We start from the raw sequence: 25,513 nt of genomic DNA, 5'->3' as shown, positions 1-25,513 counted from the left end.
GACCATACTGTGCATGTATGCCTGCTCTTTTTGTCCCCTGCGGCCATGCACCCAGACCATACTGAACATGCATTCCCGCTCTTTCTTGCTCCCAAACTATACTGTGCATGCATGCCTGCTCTATCTGCATCCAGCACCCCTGCTCTCCTCTTCTCCCTGACCATACTGAGTATGTATCCCTTGCTCTCTGCCTCCTTTCACCCAGACTATACTGTGCATGCATGCCCGCTCTATCTGCCCCCTCACTCCCCAACCACAGTCCGTATGGATTTCCTCTCTCTCTGCCTCTTTGCACCCAGGCCATACTGTACATGCATGCCCAACACTTCACTGTCCCTGCCAGGAGCACACATCAGGGTGGCCCCAGGGAGACATTGCACTACAGTAGAGCCACCCCCCCAGAGGCAGACATACATAGGCATTGACTTTAACGATTGTGCTGCAGAGACAAAGGGGAAAGCAACGACAGCAGGACATGAGGTATACTATATTTTCAAAAGTATTGGGACGTCTGCCGTTACACGCACATGAACTTTAATGGCATCCCAGCCTTAGTCCGTAGGGTCAATATTGAGTTGGTCCACCCTTTGCAGCTATAACAGCTTCAACTCTTCTGGGAAGGCTGTCCACAAGGTTTAGGAGTGTGTCTATGGGAATGTTTGACCATTCTTCCAGAAGTGCATTTGTGAGGTCAGGCACTGATGTTGGAGAGAAGGCCTGGTTCACAGTCTCCACTTTAAAAAGAGTGACATAGTAGCTCATTATGAAATACTTACCTTAGAATGAAACTCCGACGCGGTTGCCCGGGCACCACTGACATCTTCCCCCGGGTTCTTGGCTTCGGCGCTGTGAGTGGCCGGAGCCGCGATGATGTCACTCCCAGGCGGCAAGGAGCCGGACCTTCAGAGCGCATAGGCCGCTGGCGTCAGCGGCTGCATGCAGGGCCAATATCTCCAGACCATGCAGGTTTAGGAGATATTCATTTTACCTACAGAAAAGCCTTATTATAGGCTTACCTGTAGGTAAAAGTTAAAAAGTGGAGTATACTACCACTTTAATTAATCCCAAAGTTGTTCTATTGGGTTGAAGTCAGGACTCTGTGCAGGCCGGTCAAGTTCCTCCACCCCAAACTTGTTCATCCATGTCTTTATGGACCTTGCTTTGTGCTCTGGTGCGCAGTCACGTTGGAACAGGAAGGGGCCACCCTCAAACTGTTCCTACAAAGTTGAGTGTGTGAAATCGTCCAAAATGTCTTGGTATGCTGACGCCTTCACTGGAACTAAGGGGCCAAGCTCAACCCCTGAAAAATAACCGCACACCATAATCTCCCCTCCACCAAATAATTTGGACCAGTGCATAAAGCAAGGTCCACAAAGACATGGATGAGCGAGTTTGGGGTGGAGGAACCTGACTGGCCTGCACAGAGTCCTGACCTCAAACCGATAGAACACCTTTAGGATGAATTAGATCAGAGCCTGACCTCACAAATGCGCTTCTGGAAGAATGGTCAAACTTTCCCATAGACACACTCCTAAACCTTGTGGACAGCCATCCCAGAAGAGTTGAAGCTGTTATAGCTGCAAAGGGTGGGCAACTCAATCTTGAACCCTACGGACTAAGACTGGGATGCCATTAAAGTTCCTGTGCGTGTAAAGGCAGGCGTCCCAATACTTTTGGTAATAAAGTTTAAACATTCAAAGCATTCATGAGGTGGGGGGATGGGTTGCATAGTCAATCTGGTAACGATGGTTTATTACAGGGCTTTTTTTCATCGAGAACGCGGAGGAACGCAGTTTCGGCACCTCCAGTCTGAATGTATGCAATGGCAAAGGGGTGCTGGGGTCAGTGGGGAGAGCTGAAGGGCCTATTGATGCTGACTGCTGGGGGGATCTATTGTTGCTGGAGGGCATTTTGTTGTGAGTTGGGCTTTTGTTGCAGTGGAGGATTTATTGTTGCTTGGGGGAACTATCGTTGCTAGGGGGCTATTGTTGTTGGGGAGAGTCTATAGTTGCAGATGAGGATTTATTGGGGGGGGGGGGGGGGTTGTTGCAGGGAAAAATGTATTGTTGCTGAGGGGGATCTATTGTTGGGGGGTCTATTGTTGCTGATTCCAGGGGATCTATTTTACTGCTTTTCTAGCTATCATTAACAAATTCCATACAAATTACCTAGAACCACATCATGATACTTGGTTCTGTATTCTCTAAAAGGGGGGGGGGGGGGTATTGGTGGGTGGTAGAGGGTGGAGGGTGTAACCAAAGGACAGCGCTCCCAGGTGGGTAGTGGGTGGAGACAAGGGGCGACTTAGAAGAGGGGAGTACCTGCACCTATTCTCGGAGAAAAAAAAGCCCTGGTTTATTAAGAATTTTTATGAAAACTGCAGATTTAAAATATCCAACCTGATCTCCAAAAACGGCACCAATCAGCAGAGATGTATACACAGCGCACTGCATCATGGACTTCTATTTATTTATAGAACTATACAAAGTTTCAGTAATTGTTGTAATAATGTCCACATCAGGTGCGATAGAGGAAGGATTGTTAGAGGACAATGTGACGCAAACACAGGGATATCATACTGTATTAAAAAAAAAAAACTAAAAATAATAATTTCGCACACATATATATATATATATACCAAACGTCATTAATAGCAAACACGCAACACACGCAGCTCCATTACACGCTCACCTCCAGCAGCCTCTGTCTATATTATGTACGACGCCCCGCCCTTCTACCTTCAACCTTAAAAAAACAAAACGCTAATTGGCCAAGAAAGTTACCCCCGGTGCCACACAATTGGCTGAAGGCACTCCGCCCCTTTCTTCTTATTGGTCGCTCAGTCTTACTCTGTGTGTACTTCCTCTGGTTGAACATGTGAGCTGGTTTATTTATTTATTTATTTTTTTTTGCAGGGCTGCGTTCGATTGGCTGTGGAAAGGAAGGCTGTGATTGGCTGGAGGCGGCTCCGGTAGCCCTAGTGAGCTCAGCTGTGTGGTTCGGTGGTCACGGTGACCGGGGAGGTGTCGGAGAGATGTCTGGTCTCCGCTGTGCGAGGGCTGGCGGGAGCCTTCTCCGGAGGAGCTCCAGGCTGGGCGGCCACACGGTGCGGGCTCTCAGGTAAGGCGGGCGGGGTTTATACAGTGAGCGGAGGTCACTCTTTGGACTGCAGTACCCGTGGCGGGCACTGGGGGGCAGTATAGCAAACACTGGGTGCTGTCACTGAATGTATCTGTTGCATGTTAACCACTTTTCTGCCACTTTACTTCTGGACTTGACTTATTATATACTTACTATATACTTGCTATGCTTATATATACTTACTATATACTTGCTATGCTTCTATATATATATATATATATATATATATATATATATATAGCTATACTTACTATATACTTGCTATGCTTATATATAGCTATACTTACTATATACTTGCTATGCTTATATATATATATATACATACTTGCCATACATATATAGCTATACTTACTGTATACTTGCTATATACTATATACTTGCTATACTTATAATGCTGCTATATTTACTATATACTTGACTGGACTTACTTATACTTCTGGACCTGAAAGATTTGCCCCCCTTAATGACCAGGCCATTTTTTTGGGCACTGCGTTACTTTAACGGACAATTGCGCGGTCGTGCGACGCTGTACCTAAATAAAATCAAAGTTTTTTTTCCCCACAAATAGAGCTTTCTGTTGGTGGTATTTGATCACCTCTGTGAGACCCCAGTATCTGTGCTGGGAGCGTGCCATGCGATGCTCTCCCAGCGCCTAGAGAAGGATATGCAAATATGCAGCACCATAGAAAAAAAGCCCAGTTCAGTGCGGCCGCAAATTTGTGTTACATCGGCGCCATGGGGCATTTTCAGGTCATCACTTTAGAGATAAAGAAGAACTCCATTGAAATTTTTATTCTCCCATCCAGTGGGGCTGTGCCCACACTGCGTGGGTTAACTACTCCTTTTGTCTGGGGGCGCAAGGAAAAGCTGTACTTCCAGGGTGGATTTGATTTAAATCATAATTTTTAAAGAGCAACTGTCATCTCTGTCTCGCAGTGGCTCCTCCTCTGACCCGCCGTTGACTCACCGACAGTCCCATTTACTTTAATGGGGCGGCTGGTGATGCGGCAGCAACACAATAAGGTGAGGGACGTGGTGGCAGCAGGTGAGTGGACGCCCGCTAACAGGTGCGGCCATGATGGATCTGAAATGACAGGTGCTCTTTAAATGTAAGGATTCATTCTTCTGCTAGTTTGTGTGAAATTGTGTGAATGTGTCAATGCAGTGCATGGAATCTCAGCTTGCAGAGATTGGATTCCTTAAACGAGTTTACCAAAAATGTAAATATTGTAGACTATACAGCCTCATGTTACATAACTAAGCTCCATTTCATGCTGAATGAACTAGATTATGAATGTATTTTAAATAGTAAACTATCTTTAGATACATTTTTACTCCTAAAGCATTTTATTAAAAAAAATTTGGTAAAAAAAATCTGATTAAAAAACAAACAATCTGTTTTTTTTTTTTTTAATTGTTTTTTTTTTTTAAATCATTGATTTTTCTCCCCCCTGGTACTTACCCAGTCCTTTGATCCTTTGGAAAACTGCGCTCCCCCACGTCCAGCAGGGGACCGTTCCTGCCGTCCTCCCGTCCAGAGTTGATAATAGTCTTATGTCTGTCTGTCTGTCTGTAAATAGATATTGATGTGAACACTTATGGAGAAGAACATGCTGAAATGTGTTTTACAATAAATTGATTTTATTTCAGCACTTATGATGTTGTCTTCGTCGGTGGGGGAATTGTGGGTCTTGCATCAGCACGACAGCTCATCCTTCGCCACCCGACCCTACGCTTTGCCCTCCTGGAGAAGGAGAATGAAATCGGTAAGACTGGTGGGGATTTATTTTCTGTGAAATGGAGTGGACCTGGGGTTGTTAACAGAGTCCTTCCTCTTCCCTGTCCATAGGAACAAGCAGGCATGCTATAGGGCTGCAAACAGGCTGTTCAGTATTCAAGGGAATTTTCTCCAGAACTTAGTGAATGTGGTGAAATTTCACTTTGTAAAGACTACCCAATCACATGCAAGGAAATTAAAAAAAAAAAAAACATAATTTATGTTTGCACATGAATGAATGATAGGAGTCAGCAGAGCTTTACCAAAACTCTGGGGAAAATTGCCTTGCAAGTGACAATCAACCCCTTTTTTTATCCCTTGTATACATACTGTATATACATTATATTACCAAAAGTATTGGGACGCCTGCTTTTACACACACATGAACTTTAATGGCATCCCAGTCTTAGTCCGTAGGGTTCAATATTGAGTTGGCCCACCCTTTGCAACTATAACAGCTTCAACTCTTCTGGGAAAGCTGCCAGGAGCGCACATCAGGGTGGCCCCAGGGAGACCTTGCACAACAGTAGAGCCCCCCCCCCATATACCATGGGCACAGACTTTAATGATTGTGCTGCAGAGACAAAGGGGAAAGCAACAATAGCAGGACATGAGGTACACTATATTGTCAAGTATTGGGACGCCTGCCTTTACACGCACATGAACTTTAATGGCATCCCAGTCTTAGTCCGTAGGGTTCAATAGTGAGTTGGCCCACCCTTTGCAGCTATAACAGCTTCAACTCTTCTGGGAAGGCTGTCCACAAGGTTTAGGAGTGTGTCTATGGCAATGTTTGACCATTCTTCCAGAAGCGCATTTGTGAGATCAAGCACTGATGTTGGACAAGAAGGCCTAGCTCACGGTCTCTGCTCTAGTTCATCCCAAAGGTGTTCTATTGGGTTGAGGTAAGGACTGTCAAGTTCTTCCACCCCAAACTCGCTCATTCCTTATGGACATCAGAGTGTTAAATGTGTACCTTACAGTGCTTGGTGCATTCACTGTTCGCTGTTTTTACTAAGGGATGTGCTGGTTTTTATTCTCTGTTCTGCAGGGAAACAAAAACCGGCACATCCCCCGCTGACAGGACAGAGCTGTGTATTGTTTACATTCACAAAGCTCTGTCCTGTCACCCTCTTTGCTGATCAGCGGGTGTCGGCGGTCAGTCAATGGCTGGCACCCGCTGATCAGCTTGTTCTGTGACTAATCACAGCACAGCTGGCGCTCGCTACCCTGCCCGAAAGTGCTTTATCACTTACTAGATATGTGATCCAGCGCTGGAGAACTGCTCTGCCATCGCACTCTTACGTGAAGCGGTCGGCAAGCTGGTAATGCAGCTGACCATTTTGTGCCTTGAGTGATATTTTGTGTATTACTTTTGTCATCCAGATTTATATGTAGCATGTTGTTGTTTGTTTTCTCAGCAACTCACCAAAGTGGACATAACAGCGGAGTTATACACAGTGGAATTTATTACACACCAGGGTCCCTGAAAGCCAGACTGTGCGTCAGAGGGGCCTCTCTTCTCTATGACTACTGCGACAGCAAGGGAATCCCCTACAAGCAGTGTGGGAAGGTATAGTAACACTTATCAGAGGTGTAGTGAAAGATGCATGAAGATGAGATGCTGAGAATGGTTTTAACCTGGAGAAACTGTTCTTTTCATATAAAGAAGTAAAAATGTATTCCAGAAAGTTTGAAATGTAGGGGCTCATTCACACTTGGTTGGACAGCAGCTAGTTGTATGCAAACCGCTACAGCCAGGAAGCCTGTACAAAGCAATGACAGGCTGACCTGAGCCCTGGCTGTCTGCTGCTGATGTCATGTATATGCACATCCAGAAGTTACCTGCAAATAGGGATAGACAAATGGATTGGGTCCAGAATTGTTTTATTGGGCTGCTCTGCATGGCTCTAAATCTCTCTAGCTCATGATAGCAGCATATTGCAGCAGAAGAAGGAAGTGAGAGAAATCTCCCCAATGGGGGGGTCAAGAACAGAAATAAAAGTAAAAAGTTGTGTTAAGTACGAAGCTCTAGGATGTAGCATATTTTGAACTGAATACATCTAAATACAAAGGCAGTTAACATGAATATGTTCTGTTTTCTTCAGCTGATAGTGGCTGTGCAGCACCAGGAAATCCCTAGATTACAAGCTTTGTATGAAAGAGGCCTGCAGAACAATGTGCCGGGTCTACAAATCATCAGTGCGAAGCAGATCAGGGAGAAAGAACCCTACTGCCAGGTAAGTGCTCCAGAGTTACCAGTATCAGGGAGAAAGAACCTTACTGCCGGGTAAGTGCTCCAGAGTTACCAGTATCAGGGAGAAAGAACCCTACTGCCGGGTAAGTGCTCCAGAGTTACCAGTATCAGGGAGAAAGAACCTTACTGCCGGGTAAGTGCTCCAGAGTTACCAGTATCAGGGAGAAAGAGCCCTACTGCCGGGTAAGTGCTCCAGAGTTACCAGTATCAGGGAGAAAGAACCCTACTGCTGGGTAAGTGCTCCAGAGTTACCAGTATCAGGGAGAAAGAACCTTACTGCCGGGTAAGTGCTCCAGAGTTACCAGTATCAGGGAGAAAGAACCTTACTGCCGGCTAAGTGCTCCACAGTTACCAGTATCAGGGAGAAAGAGCCCTACTGCCGGGTAAGTGCTCCAGAGTTACCAGTATCAGGGAGAAAGAACCCTACTGCTGGGTAAGTGCTCCAGAGTTACCAGTATCAGGGAGAAAGAACCTTACTGCCGGGTAAGTGCTCCAGAGTTACCAGTATCAGGGAGAAAGAACCTTACTGCCGGCTAAGTGCTCCAGAGTTACCAGTATCAGGGAGAAAGAACCTTACTGCCGGCTAAGTGCTCCAGAGTTACCAGTATCAGGGAGAAAGAACCTTACTGCCGGGTAAGTGCTCCAGAGTTACCAGTATCAGGGAGAAAGAACCCTACTGCTGGGTAAGTGCTCCAGAGTTACCAGTATTAGGGAGACAGAACCTTACTGCCAGGTAAGTGCTCCAGAGTTACCAGTATCAGGGAGAATTCTGTATGGAATGGGGAGGGGCTAGAACCTTTCAAATTTTCATTGTTCTGTGTATCTTTGCCCTCACTTCCTGTCCCGTTGCACAACAGGAAGTGAGTAAAAACAAATTTCAAAGTGGAAAATTGCAACTCGCATGACTAGGTGTCCCCATTGGAGATTTTGCCCTTTTTCTCTTGTTTTGGTGACAACTGTATAATTTCAGATTCCTGTCACTTTTTGTTTGGGTGACGGTGGTCAACATAATAGTGAAGACAGAACTGAATGCTAAAAGATGGATATGGGTGGTGTCAAGTTTGTATCCCCACCAATTAGGTTTGTTTTCCAAAACTGGAAACTCCCTTTTAGGGCCAGTTCACACCACAATTTTTACACTCCGGATGTGTTTCCGCATGCATGTTTGCTGCATTCCAGTGCATTTTTTTCCCCTACGCCCCCCCCCCCCCTCTCAACCGAGGGCCAGTTCACACCACAGAAATGCAGTTTGGGTGAATTTTCTGCATGCACATATTTTTTTGTGCATTTTATTGTGTTTCCTAACACGTTATTGATGCATTCCAGATGTGTTCGTTCCTCCTTGTGTATGTGGGTTTTTTTTTTTTTGTGTAATGCGTTTTTGATGCCTTTTACCCCGTTTCAGTATAGCTCCCTGCAGAAAAAATGCAGCATGTACTATTTTTGTTGACTCTGGAACGCACTGCAATGGTGTGAACTAGGGCCTATACAAAGAAGTCTGTTTCTATTGTAGCTTTTCAGCTTCCTTTGGAAAAGGAAAAGAAAGTTACTGTAGTGCCACCCACTGGTGAAATCTTCTATCTAAGCAGGGGTGTCAAACTCAAACTCCATTACATCGTGGGCGGCTGCATTAGCATTATGGTTACCTCAAAGGGCCATTTGTATTCTATTTCTAAGACTTTTCTTTTTTTTTTTTTTTTTCAGAGAATAGGTGCAGGAACTCAACCACGCTCATCAATCCCCCCTCCTCCCCCCCCCTTCGTGTGCCAAACCGCATTGAAGGATGGGTGTGGCCAAATTGCACAGTGGGAGGATCTTAACCAGTTGCCGACTGCCCACTGCAGATATACTGCGGCAGGGCTGCTTGGCTGTGCAAAATCACGTATATCTACATGATTTTGTGCATGCGATCATCAGAGAAACTGACAGAAGACCCACCTGCCTATGTAAACAAAGCAGGCGAGTCTTCTGTCACACAGGCAGAGAGAGATCAGGAGTTTCATCTAAGCTGAAACCCCAATCTCTGTGTGCCTGTCACAGAGCCCTTCCCCCCACACAGTCAGTAAGCATATTTAGGCATACATTAACCCCTTTGATCTTGATCACCCCCAGCGTTAACCCCTTCCCTGCCAGTGTCATTTATACAGTAACAGTGCATATTATTTAGCACTGATTACTGTATTAATGTCACTGGTCCCCAAAAAGTGTCAAAAATGTCAGTTAGGGGTCCGATCTGCCCTTCACAATGTCGCAGTCCCGCTAAAAATCGCAGATCGCCACCATTACTAATAAAAAGTCCAAAAATCTATCTCGTAGTTTGTAAATGCTATAACTTTTGTGCAAACCAATTAAAATATGCTTTTTGGAATTTTTTTTTTACCAAAAATATGTAGCAGAATACAATTTGGCCAAAACTGATTAAAAAAAAAAAAAATTAAATTTTTTTTTTAATTGGGAATGTTTTATAGCAGAAAGTAAAAAATATTGTTTTTTTTTTTGTGGGTTTTTTTTTTTTTTTTTTTTCAAAATTGTCGCTCTTTATTTGTTTATAGCGCAAAATCTAAAAATCGCAGAGGTGATCAAATGCCACCAAAAGAAAGCTCTATTTTTGTGGGGAAAAAAAAGGACATTAATTGTATTTGGGTACAGTGTCGCACAATCACGCAATTTTTAGTTAAAGTAACGCAGTGCCAAATCGCAAAAATGGCCTGGTCAGTACGGGGGTAAAACCTTCCGGAGCTGAAGTCGTTAAATGGGCAATAAATACCAGGGGTGTTATGTGCAGGTTTCAGGCCTGCGCTACGTACCGAGTTCAGCAGTTGGCTTGTACCGAGGGCAGGGTTTGGGGGGCACTGTATGTTGAAAATTGCGCTACACACACAGTGCAGGGTTTAGGGGTGTGCAGGGTTCAGTTCCCTTTCACAGGCTGTCCACATCTTACTTCCACCCCTCTTTGGCTCTGCACCACTCTCCCCACATCCCCCACCTTTCCACACATTTCCTTCCACAGCCCTCATCTCCCCCCCTCCCCAAAAACGTCCATGCATCCTGCCTGCCCAGCCCTAGTACCTCCAGCTAGTAAAGGCTGGTCCAAGGCTCCTATGTTTACAAGTGACAGTGGGGAGCGGAGGGCGAGATACAGAGGTGGTGGAACTTCCGCTACCTTCTGGCTGAAAAAAAGCAGTGGATACAAGGGCCACATGAAATGGCGTGGCAGGCCGGATTTGGCCCGCAGGCCTTGTGTTTGACACGTGTATTAAAGCATAACCACAATATTCAAAGGTTCTCATTCATAATGTGTTCTTCACCTTTATTTGCACTTGTCTTGTAGGGGGTGATGGCACTGGACTCTCCACGTACTGGTATTGTGGATTATAAACAGGTGTGTCAGGCATACACAGATGATTTCCGTGACGCTGGAGGGAGTGTGCTGACGAGCTTCGAGGTATCCGATATAAAAATGGTCACTGAAAGCCCAGCAGGGTCAGAGGAAGGTGAGTTGCAAAGGGCTGTGTACAAGTTGCTACGACTTTAAAGTTGGATACACAATATCCAACTTTTGTTGGTAGATTTCCTTCAGATTTACCTTTTCTATGTAGTGCAAGGGCCTGCCAGATTGCACACAAATTGAAAGTGTTTAGGTTTGACCTCATATTATATGGTTTTGGTAAGTCTAAAGGAAAAAGTCTTCAGAAAATCTTATAGTGTGTATGGCCCATTACTCTTGTGGTCCAGTGAAAAGGAAGGATTGTTGGAAGTGTTGCTAAGAGCCATTCTGATTCCAGCTTTCACATTTCCTGTGGAGCTTTATAAATCCTGTACACTTGATTTCTATGAGCAAACACTCCACTTCTTGGTTTTGTGCATAAGATTTACAATAACTCTTTTCACTTCACTTCATTGAACTTGCCAGAATTCTTGGTATTTTCCATGTCCACAAGTGCCTCGGCTGTGCAGGACTCTCCCTCCCGATTTGGCTGAGACACAGCAGTGGTGCCATTGGCTCCCACTGCTGTCAATCAAAGTCAGTTAGCCAATGAGAAGAGAGGGTGGGGCCAAACCGTGGCTCCATGTCTGAATGGGCACACGGAGCTGCGGCTTGGCTTGGGTGCCTCCATAGCAAGCGGCTTGCTGTGGGAAGCATTTGACCGCTCTGGCCAGGGACCAGAGAAGAGGAGGATCCAGGCTGCTCTGTGCAAAACCACTACACAGAGCAGGTAAATATAACATGTTTGTTATTTTTAAAGAAAAAAAACCTGAGACTTTAGTATTACTTTAAAGAGACCTTTGATTCCTACCTACCTTCTGTTCCAGTACTGTAGCCTCTTTCTGTCTCTTTGGCATTCAGCACTTCCCTGAGTGTATAAAGCTGTGTCTCCTGCTTCATGCTGTGTTTTCTTCTGGCAACCCCTGCATTAGGGCTGAGTCCTGTAGGGCTGAGTCCTGTAGGGCTGAGTCCTGTAGGGCTGCAAGCGAGGAGAGGAAGGAACCAGCACACAGCAGGGGACATGGGCATCCAACTCTCTTGGAAGTGTTGAATGTCAGAAACTAGAAGTTGCAGTGCTGAGACATAGGAAAGGTAGAAATTGTGGGCTGCTGGGAAAGTGAGTATACTAACTGTTCTCTCTGGCCTTTTTATTCATTTAGAGACATGACAGGGTCTCTTTAAGGAATTTTTTTTTTTTTTATATAAAGGCTACAGTTTTAGTATGTGTTGCGTAGTTTTTCAAGATAAGTGTCTTTGCATTACCTAGCAAAATCACAATATAACTTTATAAGCTGACAAAGCACTTCTCTTTGTATTCTTCTTTAGGCTTGGAGTATCCGGTCATGATTCGAAACACAAAGGTAATGCGTTTTTATTTTATTTTTTCAAACTGTTGTATTTGACATATTTAAAGCTGTGTCCAAGCCTCCCCCCTCCAAAAATGTAAAAGTCAGCAGCTACACACACACTGTACATATACTGTAGCTGCTGACTTTTAATATTAGGACACTTCCCTGTCCTGGAGTCCAGCAATGTCAACACTGCAGTCGATGTTTCCATCAGCTGTCGGGTGTTGCCGACACCATTGCCGGTAAGGGAACCTGGCAGTGAAGCCTTGTGGCTTCACAGACGGGTCCCTGCTGCACATGCGTGAAGCGTGCTGTGCATTCGGATTGGCTCAGCGGCGGGGGGAAGGAGGAGGGGACCAAACTTCTGAGGGACAGCACCGTGGTGCTGTCTCCCAGGAGTGGGGAAGGGTACTTGTCAAACAGGTACCCGTTCCCCCCCCCCCCCCACCCCTCCCCCATGAAAGGTGGCAAATGTGGGGGAATCAAATGAGCGGAAGTTCGACTTTTGGGTGGAACTCCGCTTTTAAACATCTAAGTAAAATGGAACTAAACCCATCGATTGACTGAAAGTATTGATGCCAGGTTGTCAGTGTAAAAGTTTTGAAGTAGGGGGCAACATTGGCAGTTTCCCATGTCTCTGTTGTGAGGGATTTCCCGGTGTTGGAACAAACATTATTTTGGGTGTCTGGTTTTGGCAGATTGCATTTGCATATCAGCAGCCCTCCTAGTTTCAGAAACGCGTTTTGTAAATAGGTTATGGTACTAAGCTGTTTTACCATTGGAAACTGTAGAAGAGTTTTTTTTTTTTTCCTTTTTGATTTAAATTCATCTACATTATTTTAAGTGGTGTTAGTATGATCATTCACCACCTGCCCAGGCGCTCCTGGCTCCTCCCTCCTGCCCCCACAGAAAGCAGCTTCCTATGGGGGCACCTGAGACGAGTGGCTGCTCTGTGTGTCCATGCAGACACAGGGCTGGGAATCGGCACCACCTCCTCTCTCTCATCATTGGCTCCCTCTGCTGTCAATCAAAGTCAGAACACCAATGGCGCACCGCTGCTGTCTTAGCCAATAAGGAGGGAAAGTCTTGGACAGCTGAGACTTTCATGTCGCATCGCTGGATTGAGATGGGGCTCAGGTAAATATTTGGGGGGCTGCTGCACACAGAAGGGTTTTTTTTTTTTCTTAAATCTTAATGCATCCTTCTGAATTTATACTTTAGAACCACTTTAATGCCCTTTGAATCTGTATTGCCATAACTGAGGATAAAGAGAGTAATTTTGCATATAAAGTATCCTTTTGCTACAGGGAGAAGAAGTTTATTGTAAATACGCGTTGACGTGTGGTGGCCTGTTTTCAGACCGCCTGTCCCAGATTAGCGGGTGCAGCCCAGAACCACGCATTGTTCCCTTCCGCGGGGATTACTTGGTCCTGAAGCCAGAGAAATGCTATCTCGTGAAGGGGAACATTTACCCAGTAAGTATCAATTTTAAATCATTACTTTTTTACAACTGCTCCCTGGTTAAAACCTAGCTGCCTGTGTACGTTTAAAATTGTCTGTCTCTGTGGTTCTCTATGCAGTGCAGACCGATGATGGCTGGTGGGACGGGCTGGTAGGGAGCTGTACATAGTTTCTTGTAAACATCAGAACTCCACTCAAAAGCCCACAGCCCTGATGCAAGCAGTGGCCTGGTTCTTGGCCAAAATGCTTTGATGAGTGGGTGTCAGTCTGGAAGAGTGGACTTTCCTAGGCAGACTGTATTTGAATGCAAACCACCATAGACAATGCCCACATGTGAGACTGAGCCTCCTTAAATGAAATAACTGAAATCCAGTGAATAAAAGGGGCAGGCCTGGGACAGTAAGGCTAGATGGTGCTGGACATCCTGCAGCCAGGAAATGAGTCAGGTTCTGGAGGGGGACAGGGGATGGGACTGGAGGAGGAGGGGGACAGGGGATGAGACTGGAGGAGGAGGGGGACAGGGGATGAGACTGGAGGAGGAGGGGGACAGGGGATGAGACTGGAGGAGGAGGGGGACAGGGGATGAGACTGGAGGAGGAGGGGGACAGGGGATGAGACTGGAGGAGGAGGGGGACAGGGGATGAGACTGGAGGAGGAGGGGGACAGGGGATGAGACTGGAGGAGGAGGGGGACAGGGGATGAGACTGGAGGAGGAGGGGGACAGGGGATGAGACTGGAGGAGGAGGGGGACAGGGGATGAGACTGGAGGAGGAGGGGGACAGGGGATGAGACTGGAGGAGGAGGGGGACAGGGGATGAGACTGGAGGAGGAGGGGGACAGGGGATGGGACTGGAGGAGGGGGACAGGGGATGGGACTGGAGGAGGAAGAAGGGACATGGGATGGGACTGGAGGAGGAAGAAGGGACATGGGATGGGACTGGAGGAGGAAGAAGGGACATGGGATGGGACTGGAGGAGGAAGAAGGGACATGGGATGGGACTGGAGGAGGAAGAAGGGACATGGGATGGGACTGGAGGAGGAAGAAGGGACATGGGATGGGACTGGAGGAGGAAGAAGGGACAGGGGATGGGACTGGAGGAGGAAGAAGGGACAGGGGATGGGACTGGAGGAGGAAGAAGGGACATGGGATGGGACTGGAGGAGGAAGAAGGGACAGGGGATGGGACTGGAGGAGGAAGAAGGGACATGGGATGGGACTGGAGGAGGAAGAAGGGACATGGGATGGGACTGGAGGAGGAAGAAGGGACAGGGGATGGGACTGGAGGAGGAAGAAGGGACATGGGATGGGACTGGAGGAGGAAGAAGGGACAGGGGATGGGACTGGAGGAGGAAGAAGGGACAGGGGATGGGACTGGAGGAGGAAGAAGGGACATGGGATGGGACTGGAGGAGGAAGGGGGACATATGATGGGACTGGAGGAGGAAGGGGGACAGGGGATGGGACTGGAGGAGGAAGGGGGACAGGGACAGGGGATGGGACTGGAGGGGGACAGGGGATGGGACTGGAGGAGGAAGGGGGATAAGGGATGGGACTGGAGGAGAAAGGGGGACAGGGGATGGGACTGTAGGGGGGCAGGGGATGGGACTGGAGGAGGAGGGGTGATGGGACGGGGGATGGGGCGGGGATGGGACTGGAGGAGGAGGAGGACGGGGGATGGGACTGGAGGAGGGGGATGGGGGATGGGACTGGAGGAGGAGGAATGGGGACGGGCACTAGGTGGAACAGCTAGTGGGCAGATTTGGCATGAAGCTGTGTAACGGGCCCCAAAATTTCTGATAGCTGCCCTGCTGGGGTGACCTATATCCTTTGTAGGGAGTGCCTTGTTGCTGGCAATTTTCCAGCCTTGCTTTTGGGCCTGATCAACAAATGTATGCAGCTAAGATGGACCCTATACTAAGGTACTTAACACATACAGTTCCACAGACATCTATACATTTTTTATGCACAGAGATTAGCTTTAAACACTGTGTGTAGTTTGTAATACATAAAGGGTGTTTATATGTCGCTCCCTATTGGGCTGTAGGTTCCTGATCCTCGATTTCCCTTCCTCGGGGTCCATTTCACTCCACGGATGGATGGAAACGTTTGGCTCGGCCCAAATGCTGTGTTGGCTTTCAAACGAGAAGGCTACAAGTTATGTGACTTCAATGCCAGAGATTTCACTGAAGCCGTTACATACAGGTAAAGAACAGAACATTCTGTAAAACAGTGAGGTGGCTGAAAAACTCCACCATATTTCCTGTAGGCAGACAATGATGCTGCTGTTCTCTGCACTTTTTCGTTAAAGTAAATAAAAAAATAAAAACACGCTGGACAGTACACATATAAAATTCTTTTGGCAAGTGAGAAAACTGCTTAGCAGAAGCTTCTGTTCGGTGATCGGAGACTGGCTTTGTGTTTAGCATCTCATCTCCACGCAGCACCCTGTAGCACTGTGGTTTTAGGCTTTGTTGCTTTAATTATTGTCAGTAAAGGTGACCCGTCCTGTTTTTTTTTTTTTTTTTCTTTTTGAAGAAGAAGAAGAATCGTATTTACCTAGGTGAATGCAGCATCGGTGCGATGCTGCATGTGTCCCCCCCCCCGGCTCTAAGGCTCAGAACCGAATGATTGAACACCACCGAGCGCTATGCTGTGGAGGGGACGGGAGCGGCCGGCTCAGGCTCTCAGCCTCTGAGTGGCTGAGCTGGGTGCAGTTCCAGGCATGTGGGCGGATCCTGACTTTATCCCTGGCTCTGTGACGTCAGCCGACAACAGGCTGCTGAAAACGTCATATGACGTCCTTCCGGATCACAGGCGTGGGGCCACGCAGCCGTGCGATCTGTCATTGGCTGCGTCCACCAGGACACAGCCGATGACTAATCAGTGTACCAGCCCCCTGCTGGTACCATGTGACTGCTGTAACCAATCACTGCAGGTTTTAAATAAAGACACTTGCCTGTCCATCCCGCGATGTTGGCACCCTGAGCCAATTTGTCAACACCAGCATTTTAAGTAAGGGAAACTGGCAGTAAAGCCTTCATGCATGAGTAGCGCTGCACTTTCTGAATGGGCTTGCTGTCTTCTGGGACCTGTGTGTGTCCCAGATAGCAGGGGGGGGGGGGAGGAGGAGGGGCCAGAAATGTGGTAGATCGGCAAACTTACCCCCGCAGGTGTCAAAACCAGGTGGTGAGGGACCCAGTATGCATCAGCTTTGGTGCAATTCTGCAGGATCATGCTGGATCTGCTGTGTAGGTATGATATTAGAATCAACCCAGCAGAAGAGGAATAGGAGGTTAAAGCAGTGTTAAACCCAAAAGCACGCTATTATTATATTGCAGCTTTCCAATTCCTAAATGTGATGGTTGCATTTATATATATTTTTTTTTTTAAGGCTTTCTTCCCTTTTATATTAACCTGGTGATCCAGCCAGTAAAGCTGGATACACACTATACAATTTTCTGTAGACTTTTCCCTTTTGATTTACCAAAACCATATAATATGAGGTCAAACCTAAACCCTTTCAATGTGTATGCAATCAGGCAGGCCCTTGCACTACATAGTTGAAGTTAAATCTAAAGGAAATCTGACAACAAAAGTTGTATAGTGTGTATCCAGCTTAAGTGTGTTGTTCAACAGAACAAACTCTTCTGCAGATGTAGCAGTTAGTGACAAACCACTGACCTACCTACTGACAGGGTGCTTACAATGATTAGCTTTTATTTATTTAAAAACCTTTATCCCAAAAGAAGAAAATAAATGTTTGCTGTAACTGTAGTGTGAGCTGGAGTCTGGCTTCAGTTTTTTAGTGTATCTAAATCTGTTAGTACATTTAGCATTCCCCTCCTGCTAGACTGACAATGCTGTTGTTCAAGGGTGCCCCTGTGCTCCTTCATCCAGAGTGAGTGGGGGCACTCTAATGCAGGAGGTGTGTTACTAGCCAGATTACCAGGAGAAAAGCTTTTAAAAAAAAAAAAAAAAAAAAACTGATGCAGCCACCACATCCTAATGATTGGTAATCTGCAATATATTACATTTTTGATTTTGGGTTTAATAGGAGTAAAATTTACTCTGGGGAGGGTGACGTTCTTCTTTTTTAATTGAGACTGCTTGACTTTGTTACTTGTGAAATAATAATACAGTTGAAATGCCATCAAGTAAAAAATACTGTTAAAGGTTACAGTGATCACTTTAAAATTGGTTCATATTTATAGTTTCTCTCTCAAAACTGAGAAATCCTGATCGATCTTATGTCAAATCTCAAATACTCTACCTTTTTGGCAAGAAAATCTTGTGTTTTATATACCTGTAAAACTGGAAGTGTTTCAGGTTTTAATTTTTTTTTCCTATCCAGTGGTCTCCGTAAGTTGGTACTGAAGAATCTGGTATACGGAATGGGAGAGATGTATCGGGCTATCTTTTTAAGTGCACAGCTTAAGGAACTTCAGAAGTTCATACCAGAGCTCTCTCTTAGCGATATTGTCCGGTAAGTAACCAAGTTATTCTGTTGACTTAAAGTGGATATAAAGGCTCATATTTTTTATTTTTTTTTCCCCTCTAAAATAAAAAAGATTTCCTTACCTGCTCTGTGAAGTGGTATTTAATATCTTGCCTCTTCTTCTGGGGTCCTCCGATGGTGCTATGTACTCTTCATCTTCTGAAAGTGTCCCCATAACAAGCTGGCTGCTATGGAGGCACATGTGCAGGCGCACTCTGTAGCCGGGCGTGGCTTCTGAAATGACCACTCGTCAGCGGGGAAGCCAATGCAGCGGGTAGGCGGCTCCGATTGCCGCCTGAGACCCGCGATCGTTCACCGCTGAGAGAGAATGGTCAGCTGTTTTTTTTTTTTTTTTTTTGGTCTCCAACAAGCTTTGTTGCAAGTAGTGCAAACTCACAAAGCCAGACCATGGCACATTGCTCACCGCCAGACCCTCTCCTACTCTTTCACTGTGTTTTTCCCCAACAGGGCCTTTGTGACCTTTTATGACTGAGACCCTCTTGGAACGAAACATGTTGAAGTAATAGGCATGAGTCTGGCAGTCAGCCTAGCTTTGAGAGTTTGCATTCTTTGCAATTAATTTGTTGGATATCAAGGAAAAAAAATGGCAAAAGTGTAACCTGTTTGTTTGAAGAAGGAAAAGCAGACCTATTGAGAGACCAAAAAAATCCCACCGTAGCTGACCTGAGCAACAGAATGTTCACATCAAAGGGAAAGTAAAATCTTTAGTGAGTAGCAGCAATAATCATTAACACAAGAGGGCGCTCTGCACCAGACAGAAAATAAAAGTGCTCTAAGCATATAGCAGCTGCAGCCTTTATAAGATCCATTATCACAGGCTGGAAAAGAAGGGCTGTTCCTGGCCCCTTTTCTGGTGGGTGAATACGTGAAACCTTTTATCACCTTATCTAGTTTGAGGACCAACGATGTGCTTTATTTTCCTTTATGTAACCGCCTCAATACTGGTCACGTTCACCCCTTCCTACCCTGGCCAATTTTCAGCTTCAGCACGCTCACACTTTAAATGACAATTACTCAATCGTGCAACACTGTACCCATATGACATTTTTATCACGTTTTTCCCACAAATAGAGCTTTCTTCTGGTGGCATTTAATCACTACTGTGTTTTTATTTTTTGCACTATAAACCAAAAAAGACAGACCATTTTGAAATACGTTTTTCTTCGTTTGTTATAAAATTTTGCAATTTTAAGTAATTTTTTCTTCATTAATTTTGACCAAAATTTATACTGCAACATTTCTTTGGTTAAAAAAAATAACCCAAATCTGTGGTCTGTGTGAAAGTACACAATGAGATTTTTTTGTTTGCATGCTGTTCTTGCATCGAAAATGAAGAGTTTACTAAAGTTATGAAAATTCTTGTATGACAGAATAAAAATTTGGAAGTGATGTAATGTGTTTTAGTGTATTTGTAATGTATTTTCAAACAACTGTACTGATTAAGCAAAAAATCGAACAATCTGGTATCGTACGAGAAACATTTTTGTGCTTGTCTAATCGGATAATATCAGATGATCTGGCGTAAATGGCTCTTGAAAGCTCTGTACTAATGATCAGATTATTGTATGATGGCTTCAAAAGCAGTAATTTTCGTACGATTTTTGGATCGTGTGGACGAGTCTTTGGACTCTACAAGCTATGGTACCAATCAATAAAAATTGATCACGGCTGATGCACTGACACCCCTATCTCAATTCTTGAGGCCCTAACCTGCCAGGACAGTATAAAAATTTCCCCAAAATGACCCCTTTTTGGACAGCAGAAAGTTGTAAGTTTTTCTGGCAATTATTTGGAAAATAAAGAAATCTTTTTGTGAGAAGGAAAAAAAATGTATTAACAAGATAGATAGATAGATATTGTATGGTGCTCGTGACTGAGATTCGAATTTAAAGGTGAACTCCAGATACAAAAAACATTAACCCCTTTGCACTTAATGGTAAAACAAATCTTAATGCCTAAGCCCAATTTTGCAACTTTGACATGTGCTAGGAAAACTGTACATACCATCACAACTACTTTGTGCATCCAGGTGGAATATAAATATATATATATATTCCAATATAAAATGTTCCTTAGCAGAGGCCCTAAATAATAAAATGGTGGGTTTTGCAATGTATGTCACACAGTATTTGCGCAGCGGTTTTTCGAATGCAATTTTTTTTTTTTTTGGGGAAAAAAATTCTCTACAGAATTTTTTTAATATGCACAAACACAATAGAATACCTAATTTATTTTGATCAAATATAAAAAGTAGTGTTGTGCCGAGTAAATACCAAACATTTCACGCTTTAAAATTTCGCACACTTGAATGGTGGAATGGTGCCAAACTACAGTATTTTAAAATCTTCATAGGCGACTCTTTACAAGCCTTTACAGGTTACCAGTTTAGAGTTACAGAGGAGGTCTGGGGTTAGAATTATTGCTCTCGCTCTGGCATTCAGAGAAATACCTCAAATGTGTGGTGTGATCACCGTTTTACATATGCGTACAGGACCAACGCGTGCCATCACCTTGGCATGGGAGAGCAGGGGCGCTTTAAATTTTATTTTTGCACTGTTTTTTATAAAAATTCTATTTGATGGATGTTGATAGGCACTGTGGACAGGGACAGATGGTGCTTGGTGCACTCGTGTGGGTTGGCTGCAGTCTGTATAATCTATGTGTAGTAAACTCGTCAACTCTACAGAGATTACAGACAGGCTGTAGCGATTCCCACCCCCCTCCCTTACTAAGCTCTCACTGAGCTCAAAAGAACCGACACAGAGGCACATGCCTTTTTTTACATTGTCTTATGGCTGTGATTAGAAACAGCCATCCCATAATCAGAAAGGACCAATCGGAGAGCCCATATCCCAATCTGTGACAGCCATTACAGGATCGCGCCTCTGCGCGGCCACACGTTCTGACAGGATGTTACATAGTTGCATAGTTAGTGAGGTTGAAAAAAGACATCAGTCCATCCAGTTCAAACTATGATGTGTGTGTGTGTGTGTGTTTGCTTTTAACCGTACATTGTATACCCCTGTATGTTGTGGTCTCTAAGGTGCCCATCTAATAGTTTTTTGAAACTATCAATGCTTCCTGCTGATACCACTGCTTGTGGAAGAGAATTCCACATCCTTACCGCTCTTACAGTGAAGAACCCCTTACGCATTTTAAGGTTAAACCACTTTTCCTCTAGTTTTAGTGAGTGGCCACGTGTCTTATTGTATTCCCTTACTCTGAATAGTTTGTTCCTTATGCTAGGGTCGCCAGTACAGTATTTGTACATTGATATCATATCCCCCCTCAATCGTCTCTTCTCCAGAGAGAATAGGTTCAGTGCTTGTAGTCTCTCCTCATAGCTGATGTCCTCCATTCCCCTAATTATTTTTGTTGCCCTTCTCTGGACTCTTTCCAATTCCAGCACATCCTTCCTGAGGACCGGTGCCCAGAACTGGACAGCATACTCCAGATGTGGCCGGACCAGAGTCTTGTAGAGCCGGAGAATAATCTCTTTATTTCTGGAGTGAATCCCCTTTTTTATACATCCCAGTATTCTGTTGGCTTTGCTTGCAGCGGCTTGGCATTGCATGCCACTGCCAAGCCTGTTGTCTACCAGTACCCCCAGGTCTTTTTCCATCCTAAACTCACCCAGAGGTTCCCTCCTAGTGAGTAGCTTGTTTTCTGGCCCCCAAGTGCATTACTTTACATTTTTCAACATTAAACCTCATCTGCCATGTAGTTGCCCACCCCGTTATTTTGTTCAGGTCCGCTTGTAAGGTTTCCACATCCTGCATAGAAGATATTGGCATGCCTAGTTTAGTATCATCCGCAAATACTGAGATTGTACTCGATATCCCCTCCTCTAGATCATTTATGAATAAATTAAACAGGATTGGTCCCAGGACAGAACCCTGGGGGACCCCGCTTTCCACACCCGCCCAATCCGAGTACTCCCCATTAATCACCACCCTCTGGACTCTCCCCTGGAGCCAGTTCTCTATCCAGGTACTCACCTTATGGTCCATACCTACCTTCCTTAGTTTGTACAGTAAGCGTTTGTGGGGAACGGTGTCAAAGGCCTTTGCAAAGCCCAGATACACCACATCCACAGGCTTTCCTTTAGGTGGCAGCTCACTTCATCGTAGAAGGTTAATAGATTGGTTTGGCTAGAACGATTTTTCATAAATCCATGCTGATTACTACTAATAATACAGTTTTCATTACTAAAGTCTTGTATGTGGTCCCTTAACATCCCCTCCAAAATCTTGCAGACTACAGATGTTAGGCTGACCGGCCTATAGTTACCCAGGATACACCTCGGCCCCTTTTTAAATATTGGTACCACGTTGGCTTTTTTCCAATCAGCTGGCACCATACCCGTCTTTAAACTATCCTTAAAGATCAAGAATAATGGTCTGGCAATCACCTGGCTGAGCTCTTTAAGAACCCTCGGGTGCAAGCCATCCGGTCCCGGTGATTTATTTATGTTAAGTTTCTCTAGTTTAGTTTTAAGTCTATCTTCTGTTAGCCATGTCAGAATGTTTGTCCCACCCTGCCACTGTACATAAGGTTTAGGCCCAATAACTAGAATGCCATTAAAAATGAAAGAATATCAAAACCCAAAAACCACATTTTATATTGCAATTTACTGGTCCTTCAGTGTGGTGGCTGTATTCGTTTTTCTCATTTCTTTTTTTTCTTTTTCTCCTTTTTTATTTTTATCTGATGATCCTGTCAGGAACACACTTGTGTCCTAAGGTGACAGCGCTCACTCACTGTACTTTATGGAGGAGCAGTGTTGTCATCATGGAACAGAAAGTGTTTTAGAATTATCTAAACTTTTTTGGCTTAAACAAAAAAAAAAAAAGATACATTCATCATATGCGTGATACCAGACATATAAACCCAGCTCTTTCTCACACAGCTGCCGCTGGTGGAGAGTGCTGGTAATGTCCATCTTGGTTAGACTGATGTGTAAGTATGGCTTCTCCCCTCCCCACTAGGGTTCATACGAGTCCACTGTCGAGCTTTTTTTCCTAGCAGTTTTGCACTGATTGCAGTGAGTGCACTACTGCAGCAGTAGTCCACTGACTCCAATCCACTGTCTAGCTTTTTTCTAGCAGTTTTGCACTGACTGCACTGCAGTAGTGATTTAAAATTATAGCAGTGAGTGAGTGCACTACTGCAGCAGTTTATGCATCATTCACAATCAGATGATGTGAAACTGATGTCCCTGCAAGTGCGGTTTTCCTATCAGTTTTCATGCAGTTAAGTTGTGAAGAACGAGCCCTTAGTGCCGGTTCACACTAATACGACTTGTCAGGCGACTTGGTCAGCCTGGCAAGTCATGCACCATCGCGGTCATTGAGTAGTACAGGACCGGTTCTAATAGGAGCGACACAGGTCGCTCCCGACTTAGAAAAAGGGTCCTGTACTACTTCGGGGCGATCTGGAGGCGACTTGCATTGACATTCATTTTATGGAGTCCATGCATGTTGCGCCGCACGCGACTTCACCGGTCGCCCCCTAAGTTGGAGCGACCTAGTGTGAACCGGCACTCAATGTTAAAAATGTTAATAAACAAACATTAACATGTTCAGTAACAGATTTGTGTAAAAAATTGTGTTTATTTAGCAAAACTTTAAATGTTCAAAATATCGGCCAATACTGATATGCATTGGCCAAAATATCGGTATTGGCAACGAAAAACCGATATCGGACGATCCCTAGTCTTCACACTTCACTGGCTGCCAATATGCATACCCTCATATTGACATTACGCTATATATATTTTGTAGACAAGTCTGGGCGCATCTACTCCTGAAGAGTGAGCAATGACTCACGAAATGCGTCGAGTTGCAAAGATGCTTCTCATTCACTATGCTATAATACAGTTTTCATATCTAAGCATGTATACTGTCATGTATTGAAACAACTGTATGTGTTTATGCAATTTATATGACATTTTTTACAATTACTCATTATACCTACTATATTATTGTTGGCCAGTTGTGTTCACCTCACCCAAACTCCCACTGACAATCTTCTTCTTTTTTGGTTATATATACATTCAGGGATGGAGGTGTATTACTGGCATGATTGGACCTGATTTTTTATTTTCATATGTCTCACACAGAGGTCCCTCAGGAGTCCGAGCGCAGGCCCTGGACGGAGACGGGAACCTAGTGGACGATTTTGTGTTTGATGGCGGATCTGGTGATATTGCAAGCCGAATTCTACATGTGAGGAACGCTCCATCCCCAGCGGCCACCTCCTCTCTCGCTATAGCAGAGATGATCACCTCTGAAGCAGAAGAACGGTTTGGACTGTGAAAGAGACGAGGGGACTTTTCACACAATGCTGTGTGATGTGCCACAAAGCACGTCTGGGTTGTAGTGCGCTGCATTACTGCGTCTCATTCATTTTGAATGGGCCACAACATAGAAAAAAAGCGCTCCTGTTTTTTCCCAAAAAATTTTTTAAACCGAATAACAATGTAAAATAGGTTTTGTTGGGTTGCAAATTCGAAATATGAGGCGTCTTCAAAATGTTTCCGCACTTCCAAAGTTTTGTTGGAAACGGGTGAGGGCAGTAATTGGTCGTGTCTGAGAGTGTCATGTGACTAGTCTGTCTGCCAAGCCAGCTGTCCTTGCAGTTTAGTATCGGGTCCGCCTGCCAGTTTTTCAGGGGGACCTGATCGGACCCTCCAAACACCCCTATGGAGCCGCAGATGTCAGCGGAGACATGTCCGCTGACACCCGCTGCTATCCAATCCTGTTCGCCAAATACAGACAGATGGTGACCATATTTTCCATCCGTCTGGAGGATCTGATCGGATAAATACGGACAAGCGGTCCATTTTCATCTGCTCTCCCCATAGAGGAGAGTGGGACTCTGACAGCTCCGTCTCAGCACAGTGAGTGGAGACTGACTTGTCATCCACCTGCTCAGTGGAAATCCACGGTTCGATCCCCTGCTGAGCAAAGCAGTCTCCGCCAAGTGGACCTTAGGAGTTGTCACACTGTGGTGAAGATGGCTGCGAAACTTAGAAAATAAAGTGCGGAACCTTTTTTGAAGAACCCTCGTATGTCAAGCCTACAATTTACATGCATCCATGAATTGGTGAAAAACTACATCAGGGCTTTTTTTTTTTTTAATTAAATGTAAGTTTTTGTAAACCTTTTTTACCATTTCTATCACAAGGAGGTGGATGAGCTACCTAAATAAATCTGGAAATACACTGTGTGAATTTTGGCTGGTTCATGATGAACCAGTCGGAAATTCAATATGTTGGTGACTCTGTCAGCCCTATCCCAGGGCGGAAAACTCAGCCAAACAATGCCTGCAGCTGCTGTCTGGGTATTCAGACAACCACCAGCGGTGACTGTTAGACTGCAGTAGCCCGGCAGGAGGAATTCTTCTATCCACACTTATGGCTGAAGAAAGCGGTTAGCCAAACGGTGTATGGCCAACTTTATTTACATAGCTGGCAGTCTGTAGAATAAGGCCCCTTTCACACAGGCCGGACTTTGTCCAAGCAG

General features: G+C 45.1%; 1 protein-coding gene across 1 annotated transcript; it reads left to right on the top strand.

Moving 5' to 3' along the window:
• The first annotated feature begins 3,011 nt into the window (after positions 1-3,011).
• On the top strand, positions 3,012-24,359 carry L2HGDH (L-2-hydroxyglutarate dehydrogenase). Its single transcript, XM_082242864.1, has 10 exons — positions 3,012-3,120; positions 4,792-4,907; positions 6,340-6,491; positions 7,027-7,158; positions 10,507-10,669; positions 11,989-12,023; positions 13,319-13,486; positions 15,516-15,673; positions 17,823-17,954; positions 24,109-24,359. The coding sequence occupies exons 1-10, from the start codon at positions 3,035-3,037 to the stop codon at positions 24,302-24,304; spliced, it is 1,338 nt and encodes a 445-aa protein (XP_082098990.1). The 5' UTR covers positions 3,012-3,034; the 3' UTR covers positions 24,305-24,359.
• The last annotated feature ends 1,154 nt before the right edge of the window (positions 24,360-25,513 follow it).

Source organism: Pelophylax lessonae (assembly GCF_965119305.1).
Source record: "Pelophylax lessonae genome assembly, chromosome: 13".
Classification (NCBI taxonomy): domain Eukaryota; kingdom Metazoa; phylum Chordata; class Amphibia; order Anura; family Ranidae; genus Pelophylax; species Pelophylax lessonae.
The sequence above is the reverse complement of the archived record's forward strand: the minus strand, read 5'-3'. Positions and strand labels throughout refer to the sequence as shown.